A 14854-nucleotide genomic window follows, 5' to 3' on the forward strand; every position below is an offset into this window, starting at 1 on the left:
AGTCAATCACAATAGCGCCAGTTGATTATGTTTAGTGCACGACCAACTCTAATAGAGTTGGTCGTGGTTTAGTGAACGTTACTTGATGTGAGTCTAAATTAATAACAAAAAAATTTGACATGTTTATTAACGCTTAAAAAATAGAAGAAGCGTCAGTATTTGTATGAACGTGCGAATAAAGCTAGCAGCCACCAAAACAAGCTTAGCTGTTCGTTGGCATTTGCTCGCAACAATGGGCGATTCGAAACATCCGCTTTCCTCAGCCCGTCAACGTTGGCGAAAGGAGCGAAATGTCGTCTGAACTGATTCAGGTACGTTTTTTATTTGGTTTCCAGAATATAACAATTCGGCTGAAACCTAAATTGTCGTAAAATGTAAAGTATGCGTCATGCATATCAGGTATCAATATTCAGAATCGCGGTTCAGCAACACGCTTTCAGTTTGACTCCTTAGGCGCCGCACCCAGTTTTGAAAATGTTTCGAACCGCGCCAGTTCAGCCGATGACAACCACCGTACAATATGTTGGGCGAACGTAGATCCATGTCGCACGCTGGCAAAACTTAAAGGGTCGAGGAAATGTTATCCTGTTAACTTAGCGACAGCGTTCGGGAAAATTAATTAATAAACAAGCCGCCTGACGTTTTACAGCGAATCCGCGTATAATCACCTCATTCCGTGAAGGCTACGCTAATGTGCGGTCACGATAAACGTGATGCGTAAATGTCGCGGATGTTGTAATTTTGTTTTTGTTTGATTTGCTTTGTACAATCTTCATTCGTGTTTTTTTTTTTTTTCCTATATTGTCATTGTTTATATTTGCATTTCCGTGTTTTAAGCTGTAATTATTTAGTGTGCACAAGAAATGTATACATGTGTAATCAATCACAGCATCAGAAATATAGGGCGTGGCGTCAGGTAAGCTGTGTAAAGTGATAATTATGGCTAGTTAACCAAAATACGCTAAATTAAGTTTTTGAAGTGTTCTCCTTAGCTGGCACATTAAATTCGAAATGTACGTGTTGCCCGTCGGCAAAGCATGTCATTATTGTTGTTGAACTTTAAACAATTAAATATCGCTCCGTGCTATCATCTGCCCCCCCCCCCCTCCCTCTCTCTCTCTCTCTCTCTCTCTCTCTCTCTCTCTCTCTCTAAAAAAAGCAGGTTGTGTAGCGTCCGTTATACCTAAACTAACGGCAAAAAGCGCCGAAAGCTATGCACCTAAAGAGACAGCGGCGTGTGGCGCGCCTTTTCTGGGACCACGTGACCCTTAGATAACGCGACGCTGTCGACTCGGAATCGGACATCGCTTCCGGGCGGAACTTCCACCGCTCTTTGGCGTGCCTGTTTTCACTTCAAGAACCATAGTAAAAAAAAAAAAAAGAAAAAGCCCGGCTCCTCGCCGAGTATTACTGATTTCCTCCCTCATGTAGATAATTAATGTATACGTAGGTGAATTGTTGATTAGATATGTTATCTTATCAAGACGTACACATTCCATACGCCAAAAGCATCGCTTTTCCCTCCGACAACCAAATCTCGTAAGAACTACCTCGCGCCGCTTATAAAAATGAGCAAAACTTGTTTTTTTTTGTTTTTTTTTTCTTTTCTTGAAGTGCAAATGAGGAGCCCGGAGCAGAGATCACTTGCCTGTATTTTAACAATTGTGGCATGTCTTGACGACGGGCAATCTCAAGAAACAAGCAAGTTTCGCGCATTGCTCATACGCCACGCGAAGCTTTCTTACAAGATTTTGTTGTCGGAGGTAGAAGCGATTTTTTTTTTTTTTTTTTTAACGTGTTAGTCTTTAGCGGTAACATAGACAGGGTGTCCCCCCAAAAAAAAAAAATTACGCAGTTTTTTTTTTTTTTTTGTTTTTTGTTTTTTTTGTTTCCATCGGACAAATAAACTAGGCATCGCCGAATGCTCATTCTCCGCCCAAAGTAAGCGCTAGAGGTCCGAACCAGATGCCAAAAGTTTCCGCACGAACCGGTATTTTATTGGCCGACGGAGCTGTCTGACACATGGAACTCTATGGCGCCAAAAACCGAACACGAACGAAAATGGGCCCCATTTTCCCATTGAAATTTTCTGAAAATCTCAACTTTTCAATAAAATATCGGTTGGTACTGAAATTTTGGCGCCTGGTCCGAACCTCTAGAGTCTAGCGGTACATTTGGGTGGAGAATGAGCGCTTGGCGACGACTAGTTTATTTTTGCGGCGACAAAAACTTTGTATTTTTTTTTTCGGATGACACCTTGTTTATAATTTAAAATCCTACTACATCCGTCCTAATTCTACACATCAATGAGGAAATTAGTAGTAATGCTCTGCGAGGAGCCGGACTTTCTTTACTACGTTTTTTGAGGTGAAAACGGATACAATCGAAATGTGCCGGCTAAAGTGTTTCTTTTAGAAGTTAGGTAAATCATTTGCAAAATACCACTTTACACTGGCAAACTCGGTAGCAACGTTACCCCAAAAGAAAACCTGTATCTTTTATGGTTTGTTAAAAATGATTAGTCAGTGATAAAACACCTTGTATTTTCGACTGACTTATCCCGATAAGCAGGTTTGCATAACTTTACAAATCGGTTTCACTCACACTGGAATTAATCGTGTAGACTTGCGGATGCGCGCCGCTAGCCTTGTCTGCAGAGAGTTCGGATCTCGTAGCGGGACGGCGGAAAGTTTCTACGAACTCTCTATGGACTTCAACAGTCTAAAGATGGTAGGGAGAGATGTTTATTCGATGCTAACCGTGTTTCTTATTATCAAAAAAACAAAAAAAAAACAGTTCAGTTAAATTTAGGTCGCAGGCTTTCCGTGTTGCAACCCGGGCCTACTTGAACTTTTAGTTTTTCTTGACTTTTCACCGTTAACCATCGCTTTTAGTGTTCGTCCAAAGTGGATCACCGAAATACACCGATGTAGTAAAAAAATAATAAAAAAATAAACTCCGAAAAGCATTCGCCGATTTTCCTTATCATAACTGCCGAAAAATCTACGGCCTAAATACTCCCTCAATACTGGAAAATTCGTCCACTAAAGGACGAAAGTTACTCCCTAGATACTATAATAATAAAGATCAGTCTCTAAAAGTGCCGAAATCGATCCTTAAAGGGACGAAAGTTAATCCTCTTTATTTTAAAAAATGCATTCCTAAAAGTGTCAATAAATTGTCCCCAAAGGGACGAAAGGTACTCCCCCGTCACTTTAAATATCATCCCTTTAAGTGGCAAAATTAATCCCCAAAGGGACGAAAAGTTAGTCCCCAATCAGCACTGTTGATCCCCAGAGGAATCAGGGTTACTCCCCCAGTCAAGGGACCATAATTAATCTCCTAAAGAGTTACACTTAGTCCCTGAAGCCCGGCTGTAGGAATCAAAAACGCTCCTTTTAACTGATCAAAATTTCGACCGAAAGGGATCTATGCAAAGGGACTAAAAGAAAAGAGAGGGACTAAACCGGGGTTTTGCCGTTTTGGGGGGATCACTTTCAGTGACATTGATTTGGTCCGCAAAAAGGACGAAATACTACTCCTTTCTTTCTTTTTTTTTTTTTCTCTTTTTTTGAAAATTGTAGTCACAATTCGCCCGCTTATCACTCGCAGGTTCCGTTCAACTTCACGGAGGACATCCGCACGATGCCTCGCGGTCCGTCCTTAGACCGTTACTTCACCACTCGCATGACATACGCCAGTGAGGCGCCGCAGTACCGCACCAGCCTGGAACTGAGACCCAAGTTTGTGGCCACAGACTTCTGCACCACTCTGGTCCTGGACGCGGAGCTCATGGAACCCACGGCTTACCTAGAGGAAATGAGGATCGCTCCTCGAACTGTCCCCGTCCGCCATGGAGAGACCGTGTTCTCCTTCGCCAAGGAAGCCAGCACGGTGTACAAGAGCACCGTCGTCTACGACACCAGGGCGGCGGACTACTGGTACACGAGCGGAGTTGACTTCATTCCGGTCGGATTGGCTCACTGCGGCTCGGAAGGAAGCGATGATGGCTCTGGCTCTAGCCTCACCGGCAGTGAGGAATCGCCAGTCCTCGACGAAGGAGACGGGGCAGCCGATTACGGCGAAGACGACTCACCTTCGACTAGGATGTGATATGGAGGAGATCATTGCTTTATGATTGCCTTTTGTTGCTTCGCTGGTGCAGTATTTCAGGGCGGCAGAAATTTGCACAACTCAGCCTCTCGTCTTCTTGCTGACCCTTTCTCCGCAATGGGACCCCTTGAAAGTTTTGCCGCTTTTAGAATTATTTTTTTTTCTAAGGTAGAAAGGAGCACATACGTGCCTTTCCATCGTCTCATGTACAGTCGGCAGCAAAAGGTTTGCGGGCCACTGGAGCGCCAGTCGAAATGACTGGCTGCTACTCTCATGACTTGCGTTTTGCTCATGCGCTTCCTATCGTGTTCGCAGACTTTTTTTTTTTTTTTTTCGCTCGCTCCGCTGTTTTTGTTTGATGCGCATGAGCTAACAGGGACTGGCGCTTAAGTTGTCTTGTGCGCGTCGGACGGAAGCGAGTAAAAAAGACACGACTGCGAACACCAGCGCATTCTCGAACCGCGAGTCTTGAGAGCGGCTGCACGCCGTCAGAAGGCGCCGCCAGTCATTTCAGCTGCCGCTCTCGTGCCCCGCGAACTTTTGCTGCCGACAGCTTTCTTGGTGAAGAGCGCAGTGGATAAGAAAATGGTCAAATGCGCTGTAATACGGCAACAGTGCCGGAGAGCTGATATAACATAAATAATTGGCAGGGCTGGTGAGACAGCGAGAACAAATGTAATAAGACATCGGGAACAATGTATTCTTTTGTTCCTAACTTTGGCCTTTTTTATAGTCTGGCTTGGTTTGCATATTTTTAACCTCGAGTTCATTTATGTCAGGCGACACATACCTGTTTTCCGAGCCGTCAAGTCTTCCCCACACTCGGAGGCAATGCCTTCTCGTTGTTTCGGCTGGGCGTGTTTCAACTTGGTTTTCATCCTAATATATGAACTCGCTGATTCCATTTTACGTTGAGTGATATTATACAATGAAAATAAAGCGCGAAAATATAGATGGAACAAATGAGCCTATATGTTCAAGTTCATATTAGGTCCCTTACCAGCGATAAGACCATGTGCCATACTGAGACATCTGCGACATTTAGACTACATATACCTGCATTTGTTGTACTTTCTTTACAGCTTTGCAAAAAATCTACGCGCCGCAACACGCGATGAGCACTCACTGGTGAGCATGTTAAAACTATGCAAAACGAAATGCTTTTTTTTAAATTTATTTACGGAGGGCCAAGGCAGTTTGTGCTGTACCACTTTTTCGAGATCCTTAATTGCACAACGTTTTGGGTTGTTAAGTTTGATTTGCATTCCACCTTAACCGAATAACAAAGTTGTTACGTTAAGCACTGTTTATATTGTTTTTATTGTTACGTTGATGGCTAATAAACAGTTTGTAAAAATGTATATTTCACTTTTGTTAACTTTTCCCCAATAGACCTACTTAAAAAAAAAAACGCCGATTTTGATCGCGTGTTTTTGAACCTACTTTCTTGGCTTCGTCTCTAGACCAGTGTTGGACAAAATACTCGATAAAAGTATTTAAGATAAGTTACTAAATACCTGTTTCATAAAGTATTTAAAATACTACTCAAGTTCCTTTCACTGTAAAGTATCTTGAGTACAAATACTTGGACAAGTATTTGTACTTGGAGTACAAATACTTGGCGAATAACCGAAGAAACTCAACGAGGTAAAGGGGCCTAGAGTGATAAACCGGAAGTTCGAAAGTGGCGCCCCCTCCGGTTGCCGCCATGTACGCAAAAGTGACCACTCGTCGCGTGACCTCACAAGAGCCGTGACGTCATCAGTAAGATGGCAGCGCAGCGCCCAGAGCTGGCGGATACGAGTTTGTTCGGTGCGGGGTAGCCTTAATGTGCCGCTGCTTTCCAACGACTTCGGGCTTCTTCGTGCTCGCTGACGCTGGTATAATATGAAAATGTGAAGGTATGAGACTTTATACCCTTTCTGTGCCAGATCGCTCTGGATCATCTGGATATTAACTAGGGCTGGGAAATTGATCGATTAACCTACCGATTAATTGATTAATGCTTTAATCGCGATTAAATTTTTTAACTGGTTAATCGGTACAATTTAGACGAACCAAAGAACTCAAAATTAAACACTTCCATAACGCAGACGTGGACGAGTACGCCTGTACGAAGGGCGAACTTTAGGTCAAATTTTAGAATAAGGTAAACTGTATAGAGGCGATATATTTTTTAGCATCATATTTAGGGCAGAGGTTACGCCAGTCCCCGGCCATTTCAATGTCGCTCGAGTGTCTGTTTAGCGCAGTAGAGACTATTGTGAACAATGAAAGGAAGTCGCTCTTTTTAGAGAATATCAACGAACATCTTTGCCTCACGCAGCAAACGTAATATTTTGTGAAAGATCTCTGATAGTGATCTTGATTAATTCATAATCCACGTTGTACATTGCACCGTTTATCATAGATTCAGCAAAAAAAAAATACTTTTTTTAATATTTTGCAATGAAATAAACGAGACCGATTAATCGATTAATTAATCGATTAAAGGGTGACGATTAATCGGGTTAAAACTTTTAATCGACGCCCAGCCCTAATATTAACTCCTGTGAGACAGCATCAACCGTATTGCCGTACCGGTGCTCGGATTCCTGAATGTCGTGTCCGACGATCGATAGAACTTTGCGTGCTTTTAGCATGAAAGTTTCACATTCTCTTAGCTTTGTTTGAGTGTTGGAATGTCTGAAAATCGACGCAAAATGTGTCAGTCGGACGTAGGGCCTAGGGGAATTTGTTTCAGCCCTAGGTAACTGCATAATCACAGCAACATTTAGCGAGGAAGCTCCTGCAATGTTTACGTTTCTTACTTATCAACAATTTTACGATATAACTTTTAGCATAACATATTCACATTTTTCTAGCTTCGCTTGAACGTTGGAATGTCTGAGAATCGAAGTGAAAGGTATATGTCGCGTTAGGGCCTCGGGGAAGTTGTTTCAGTCCTGCGTCACCGAATAACCATTACAACTTTTAGCGAGGAAGCTCCTGCGATCTTTAAGATTTTGTGCTAATCGACGATTCTACATTCGATCGCAACACTTTTCTGAAGTGAGAAGCTGGCGTTTGCTTAATTGGCGTGCACGCGAACTCATTACTTATGTTCCTAAAACAGTTTATTTGTCCCCTTGGAACTCAGAACACAGCAAGTCTTCACATTCTTGATTGATCAGTGCACAAAATGTTGCATTCGATGTCCTTTAGAAATTAGTATTAGTAGACTCTTTACCTTGCCGATCGGTATCAATACTCCACAGTAACCTCCTTGCGTATGATCATATTTTCTTAGATGGTTCCCTAATTAATCATTCTAACATCTAGAATCTTAAAAAAAAAAAAAAAAAAAAGCAGCCCCACTCTTTCGAGGTCCAGAGATAGAACCACACGTATCAGCAATTCGTTAAATGTAATGCAACTCGGAAATAAAAGATTAACTGCACATTTTTCTATTTCGTAGGATTTATTGCAGCTATACTTTTCTTTTCATCAAGAGTGCATTGTATTAGTCGGTCAACTATTTACGTGTTCTAATTACCTGGAAAAGATGATTCATATTTGTGTTTATCCCTTGCCCGAAGAGCAGTCAAGTATGGGCTGCCTATACTTCGTATCACCGTAACCTGGAAAAGGGCAACCGCCACAGCCCCCTTGAGCCGATCAGAGAGAAGGAGTGAAGGTGTGTGACAAATCTCTGCAGACGAGCGTTCTGATGATATGTTGTCAAGTGCCTCTCTCCAACGTGCATATTGACTCACCGAGACTGTAGCCTCCGCCGCTTGCCAAATTGGGATGAAACGAATTACTGTAACTACTACTCTAATCACCCAAGGCCTTCATACTTTGGGCATTTGTTCGACAAGAATGTTATGTCAGTCATCACCGTGAACTCGGCTCAGCGCCTATAAGACTTGAATGCTGCATTAGCGTTCGACGTGAACTGGAACCCATTTGGTGTGCTTTGCGCCGAAAAAAATGTGACAGTTCTGGTTGCTTGATGGGGTTTTGCAAAGGGTCTATTTTGTCATACGTATAGGAAGTGGCTTCCTATATAACAATGCACCAACACATACTATTAAACTAGATGCTCAGAGGTGTGTTTGTTTTTGCACTAAACAAGTTACAGCAATAAGTATTTCTTACGAGTGTAGTATGTACTTACTTTGGCTAGCTCGGCTCGTTTTGTGCTCAATAATGCCAGTGTGCTTTGATGTTATTATAATGTGTGTAGTTTTAAGTATTCTCTCTGCAATGCCTACAAAGAACCCCGGAGGGAATAAATCAATAAATAACATTTTCACATCACTGGAGTTCGTTTTCGGATGCACCACATGTTCAGAAGAGGTGGAACGAGTGCAGCCCCATTCAACAAGTCTGCCGGTCTGGTATGTGTTATAATTAATATTGAAGGGTCAGAGATGCGAGCGTCCTCTAAAGGTCCAGAGCATGCAGTGAACACAATTCTTGGTGTATATACCCTGAAGGCGTAAAGGCATGCGGAAATATGTTTATTTGGTTAGTGTATCAAATATGTTTATTTCCCCTTGATTACATAATTATTGATTCTTTGCAAATGGTTCCATAACGAGTTCCTTCTGCGAGTCTCGTGTCAGGCGTTCAGTCGTACCTGTGCTCCTTGTTGTCGGATGACGCTCCTGGCACATCGGTTTTCACTTTGGTCGAGTGGCAACCATACCTCGGCATTTTCCCTCATGAGTGCGATCACTCACGATCACTCACGATCACTCACGCTCACCGTCAGTTTTGAGGTGATCGTGAGTGAGGCCGCGAGTCTCGAAAAAAATGTGAGCGTGATCGTGAGTTATGTGAATTCATGAGTGTGAGTCCTGAGAACTCATGAGCGTGAGTCTGATCGTGAGTGTGATCGTGAGTTCTGAGAACTCATGAGTGTGAGTGTGACTGTGTGAGTGTGAGTCCGATCGTGAGTGTGATCGTGAGTTCTGAAAACCCTTGAGTGTCAATTTCAGTCCTGAGAGCCCATGAGTTTTAGTGTGAGTTCTGAAAACTGATGAGCGAGAGTCTGAGCGTGAGTTCTGAGGACTCATCAGGTGAGTGTGACCTTGAGCTCTAAGTGAAGTACTTATGAGCGTGAGTTTTGAGATCTCTTGAGTGTGATTCTGAGTTTCAAGGCTCATGATTTTGTTCGTTGTAAGAGCTGCGCCGCTCTGAAACCTGTATGGGGTAAGGGACCTGAGTCAGGTGTCTTAATACACCTTTTGTCCCTGCCACCCCAAAACAAAATGGCAAATAAATACAAATACAAATGAGCATGAGCCTGAATCAAGACGTGAGTCTTAGGGTAGATACGAGTCTGGTGATTGCATTAGTCTGCCTGATGACGTGAGTCTCAGGACCATGGCCATGATGGGTCGCGGTGAGCGCTGGTAATATCTTAGCTGGGTGGGTCACATGAGCTCCCGGACCGTCTTAGTGGGCGAGGAGACTCTCGTTTCGCAACTACTGCGTGGGGTTCAGGGTTAATTTGGGTGTCGCTCGCCTGCTCCTCCGCCATGTAAACCAGGGTTGGACAAAATACTCGATAAACGTATTTGAGTTAAGTTACTAAATACCTGCTTCATTAAGTATTTAAAATACTACTCAAGTTATTTTCACTGTAATGTATCTTGACTAGGGTACAAATACTTAGAAATGTAATTGAATTACTGCTAAAGATACTTCCGCATTGCCTAATTTGTATCGACGTCAGTGACAACGGCAATTATACAGCTGCGCAAATCTGGCTTACCAGAATGGTTTATTAGCACGTAACAACACAAAACGGTAAAAGAAAAAAAAAGTATCCTAGGGCTATTTTATGCAGTCCAACTATAAGGAGCGGGATATTGTCACAAATGACGGGGCGGCGAGTAACTGAAGAGACTAAACGTTTAATGGGGCGAACTTTTGCCAAAAACAAAATAGAGAAAGGCTAGCGTCGATGTCGGCGAAAAAGCAGGATCGAGTGCTGGGGAGGGACTGACTCCGGACCGCCAATCGAAGCACCTTTTGTACCCGCATGGGTTTTTGGAACATTTCGCGAAGAAATTTCGGCCCGTAGAACATTCGTAACTCGATCAAACGACGAGGTTCTCGAACTTGCGAGAATGTCAAGTCGAAAGATCGATACCGCTTCCTGGTATCGAACCCGGAGCCTCCGTGCGAAAGTGAAGCGCGGTAACCATTCGGCCACGCGCTCGCTGGGCAACGCGCGTGGCAATATCACTGCTAGATGTTACAAAACATTTTTTGGACAACAAGAAAGAGGTCCCTTTAGCTATTGGGGAGGATATCAGACCGTGGCATCCCAAGCGGTTAATTTTAAAACTACATGGATGGGGACAACAAATACAATGACTCAGCGCTCGGCTGACTTAACCGAACGCGGTGTCGGCGTTCGGCTGGAGTTTGTGTTCTCCGGTGAGGGGGTGGGGGGCACTTTTGTTATCACTTCAGCCTGCACGAACAGTGCAGCATGCACGATGCCCACCCAGCTCAGCACAAAAGCCCAAGTGTGTCACGCTCGCATCCTCTGGCGACTGCTTTTCGAGACAGATCCGGCACTTAACGTCACTTCACTATAATTGTGCCCCGCGCTCTATTGAAAAAGATGACATGAACATGCCCACAAGGCTTGTGGACATGTGCACTGGCCTTATGTTGGGTAAACACCGAGGTGTGAGGGTGATAAACGGGTCAGAGCGCCCCGCCAATAGTGACACCGCTGAATATCAGGTCCTGCGGCCCACCTTAGATGCATCGTTTAACTAAAATCCATATTCGCTATATCGGGAGTTCACTATAAATGAACTTGGGATACGGATATGAGTGAATGGATAACAAAAAGAACCCATATAATAGCCACGGCACTGGTCCCCCCTTCTTCAAGTAGGTCGCATTCAGAAAGGCACTCCACTTTGGGGGACACTGTGATGGCTTTTTGAGAGGTCATCCAGCTCCTAGTTTGTTTCCTGTACTTTTCTTTTATTATCAATGTTGGCTTACAAACCGTGTTCGCGAGAGCAACAGATGACGGATGGACGACAAAAAGAAACAGGGGTGGAAGCAAGCTTCAGCCTTTTGGAGCAGGTCTGGCAGTAGGGAAGATGCCCCTTTGGAGCAGCTTTGGAGCACTAAAAGTTCAGCTTTGGAGCAGCTGAGGAGCAACAAAAATCGAATTTCGTAGCAGTAGAAGCATATCTTGGAGCTGGTAACTCGAGTCAAACTCGGTGCTATAAGCACAGATGTGTTTTTGAAATACAAAAAGAAATATAAATAAAAAAGCGTCTTCATGTGGCGTCCCAGAACCATTTCCAAACGTTACCTTTCCTTAAATATATTCCAGCCCATAGCAAACAAAATATTTGAATGGCTGCCATTGAGAACTGTCCTGGTAGTAACGGTTGGTTCCTCTCATGAATTTACAATAGTAGGCATAGGCAACTAAAAAAAACAACTTAGGCCTCATGAAAACAGATCATTTTCACTATTTAACAACCTAAATCGCACGTTCCGTAAGTTTAAAACAAAACCATCTCAAGCTGGAATAGTCTGGTATGAAATAAAGTCCAATACTGACTACAGTTAATTATTAGGAAATACAAATGTTTCAAGTTCCTGTTTAGCAAACAAAAGTATTCCAATACTCAACAGAGTACAAATCAGAAGTATTCCAATACTCAACAGAGTACAAATCAAGGGTATTCCAATATTCAACAGAGCACAAATCTACTCTATATGATAAAAGTACAAATGCAAAATATTGAAAACTTCATTATACCGGCCGCCTATACCATTCCTGCTCATGCATACGCATTTAATTAACCTTTACTAAAACAGGCATCGCTGACTAAAAAGAAACAAGAAAGCTTGTTTAGGAGTTTAATAATAAAAAAAAATTGACTGACAAAACTAGCAGGACAATAAAACAAAATGTTTTCCTTAAGTCAACGCGGGGCGCAAGTTTGTCTCCTTCTTGCACAGGGGTTGCGTGACGTCAAAACGCCGAGCTCTTATTGGCCGATTAAAAAAAGAAATAGTGGGTATATCTCAAGGCATATAGCATTGAGGTCTACCCACTGTCATTTCAATGAAAATCAATCAGAGCTCGGCGTCGTTCTGAGGTCACCGTATCTCCTGTGCAAGCAGAGACTTGCTCTCCGCATTGCTTGGATGCGTTTTAGCACAAGGGTCTAGAATATGCTTCGCTCAGCAAGACATTCCCACTGCTCTCCTCGTCCTCCCGCCGGCTTGGTGTTTGGGTGCCAGCAAGGGTATTCGCCACGTACGTCATTTATTAGAAACTCAACAGATGATCGAGGCAACCAATTATCGCTTTTATATGTTACGTTTACGGCACGAATGAGGAACGCGGAAGCAGTCACAGCAAAAGCATTCACCCCAAACGCGTTTTATGGAGTAGCAAAAGCATTCACCCCAAATGTTTAATTTTATGGAGTAGTTATTGCTTTCCCCAGAAATTAGATGATAGGTAAACAAACGCCAGCAAGCTCTTATGTACATTTATAGACCATAAGGTCCTGAAAGAATGCCCCCCCCCCCCCCCCCCCCCATATGAAAGGGTAAATAGTCTGTCCGTGTGTGCGCGTGCGTGCGGGCGTGCGTTTCCGGGGGGGAGGGGGGGAGGGCGCATACAAGCTACATGAAACGGGAACTCTTCAACTTCAAAGTTTTCTAACTTTTCCCTCACCACAGTCTCGGGTTTTTAACGTCATGATTAACTATCACCAGCTCGCCTGCGCAGTCACTGTCTTTTCGTTACTGACACATATCGCAGACGCGGCGAGCTCGCGTGTGCAATAAGTATGTGGGAATTCGCTATGGAACTCCCCTGTCACGGGTACGGCAGCAGAACGAGGACGCAGCGCATTCGCCCTTCACAGTGCGATATAGACGCAACAACCCGGCTCCCTTAAACTCGGGTGTCACTGGAACCGATATCGCGCGTAAAAAAAAAAATAAATAAAATAAAAATGCGGGAACGAATTTGGAGTTTGCTTGTCATGTCACCCCGCATAGTACGGATGTTGCAGATTCGCGAATCACGGTGTGGTAACTTTTGGGCTGAGACACGGCGTCCCAACACTCAATAAATGCGTGCTCTATTGTCTCGGTTTTTTTTTTCAGAGGATACAATTCACTGACCACGGTACAAATATACCTTTCTGTTCTAGCCACGCTTTTAGAGGGAGTACGCCGCAATGCAATTTAACGAAAAAATATTTCACCGAAATTTTAATTGGCATTTCCTTCACCTTTTTAAGCACATCTAGCCCCGGATGTTCAGAGTATAATGACCGTCGAGATGTCTGAATGATAGACTGACGGAACACAAACGGAATGTGGAAAACAACGCGTCCAATTTCGAGTTAGCCAGGCACCTTCTAGAGTGTAATAATTGTAAAGCCAACTGGTCTGACACGGAAGTAATTCACAAAGATCGGGATGATATGAAACGTATAGTTCAAGAAACGATTCGTATAAAAACGTCTGGCAACTGTATAAGTCAGGCGTCATTGCAGTTTGGGAACGAGTGTAACAATTTATACCCTTTCAAGATTTTTTTTTTTGTACTAGCGGTGTTCATATGTGTATCCTTGGACTTGTTCGAGAAAGTCGCAGTGTTTAGCCAATTGTGGTTCGTTGTAGGAGGGCAATGTCGTTCTCAGTTTTGGAGATGGCCCCAGTTCCGGCTGTTAGCAGGGTCTTGTATTGTTTCTTTGGACTAAGTGAGTTGTTAGATAAAACGCATCTTTGAAGGTCAAACCCTTTCTTTGTGTTCAATGATTCACCTACGTTCGCCGGGTGGCGGTGGTTATGCTAGAATGTGACCCTTTGTGTGAGTGTTTCGCAGGCGAGGTCAAGGGAGATAAGAGAAGGTTTACCCAAATTTCATTGTCCTCTTGTCATATTTTGTTTTTGTAGAGACGGCGTTGGAGTTGTGGTATATAAGGCGTGTACGAAATAAGCTTTGCAGCTGAGTTTGAGACGTTGCCTCCTCTTTTTCTACCTTCTGTTGTGTTCTCTTTGCTGCCCCAGTCTCAGATTTACAATCATTTTCAACTTACACCAGCTGGCCTGCACTTTGACTATTTTTTCGTTAATCGTACCTGAAGCAGGCTTAATCCCCTTTTCTTATGAATCCACTCTTCCTTCTTCGTCTTCTATACTCATTTTTCAAGCATACATGGCACTGGACAAGTTGGCACTTCGTTTGGCGGAACTGGAAGAAGACGTCGCGTACTATGGACTTTCGTTGCGGGAAAAACTTCATCGACCCTGCGCGGTTCAGACATCTATCAACAAGTGGTTTATCTTGGAGATCAAAGAAGAAAGTTATCAAGATCTACAGGGAACGAAGCCACCAGGAGAATACAAAACTTTACACGGCGTGCAACAGACTTTGGGACCTCCTCTTAGGAATGGACTACAGGCGTCGCAAGGAGTTCCGGCACTGGGACAACATCAAGAAGGCACGGTTCTACACGACCTGGTATGTCAAAAGAAGGCAAGTCTTGAAATCTGTTAAGATAACGAGAGGAGGGAGAATTGTTTGCCATTGGTATGGCGTAGTGCTCTGTGTGTGTCGGAATCCCGTTTAAATGTAGTCAACCCATGTAACATTTCGATTTCAGATGAACGAATAGTTTTTTTATCCAAGGGACCTAAATTTTGTCTCAATGTGAGGCCTGACCGCCCAAAAAAT

General features: G+C 43.5%; 1 protein-coding gene across 1 annotated transcript; it reads left to right on the forward strand.

Annotated features, from left to right (window-relative positions):
- The first annotated feature begins 218 nt into the window (after positions 1 to 218).
- On the forward strand, positions 219 to 5474 carry LOC8051638. The gene is made up of 2 exons (XM_002433593.4): positions 219 to 311; positions 3613 to 5474. Exons 1-2 carry the CDS (start codon positions 291 to 293, stop codon positions 4111 to 4113), a joined length of 522 nt encoding a protein of 173 aa, XP_002433638.3. The 5' UTR covers positions 219 to 290; the 3' UTR covers positions 4114 to 5474.
- The last annotated feature ends 9380 nt before the right edge of the window (positions 5475 to 14854 follow it).

Source organism: Ixodes scapularis, unplaced genomic scaffold (assembly GCF_016920785.2).
Source record: "Ixodes scapularis isolate PalLabHiFi unplaced genomic scaffold, ASM1692078v2 PGA_scaffold1__304_contigs__length_218370807, whole genome shotgun sequence".
NCBI lineage: Eukaryota > Metazoa > Arthropoda > Arachnida > Ixodida > Ixodidae > Ixodes > Ixodes scapularis.

What these genes read in the sequence shown, in the direction of transcription:
- LOC8051638 (XM_002433593.4), top strand. Translation starts at nt 291, where the DNA reads ATGTCGTCTGAACTGATTCAG. An exon ending in TGTCGTCTGAACTGATTCAG is followed by an intron (nt 312 to 3,612) that starts GTACGTTTTTTA and finishes TATCACTCGCAG; the next exon opens with GTTCCGTTCAACTTCACGGA.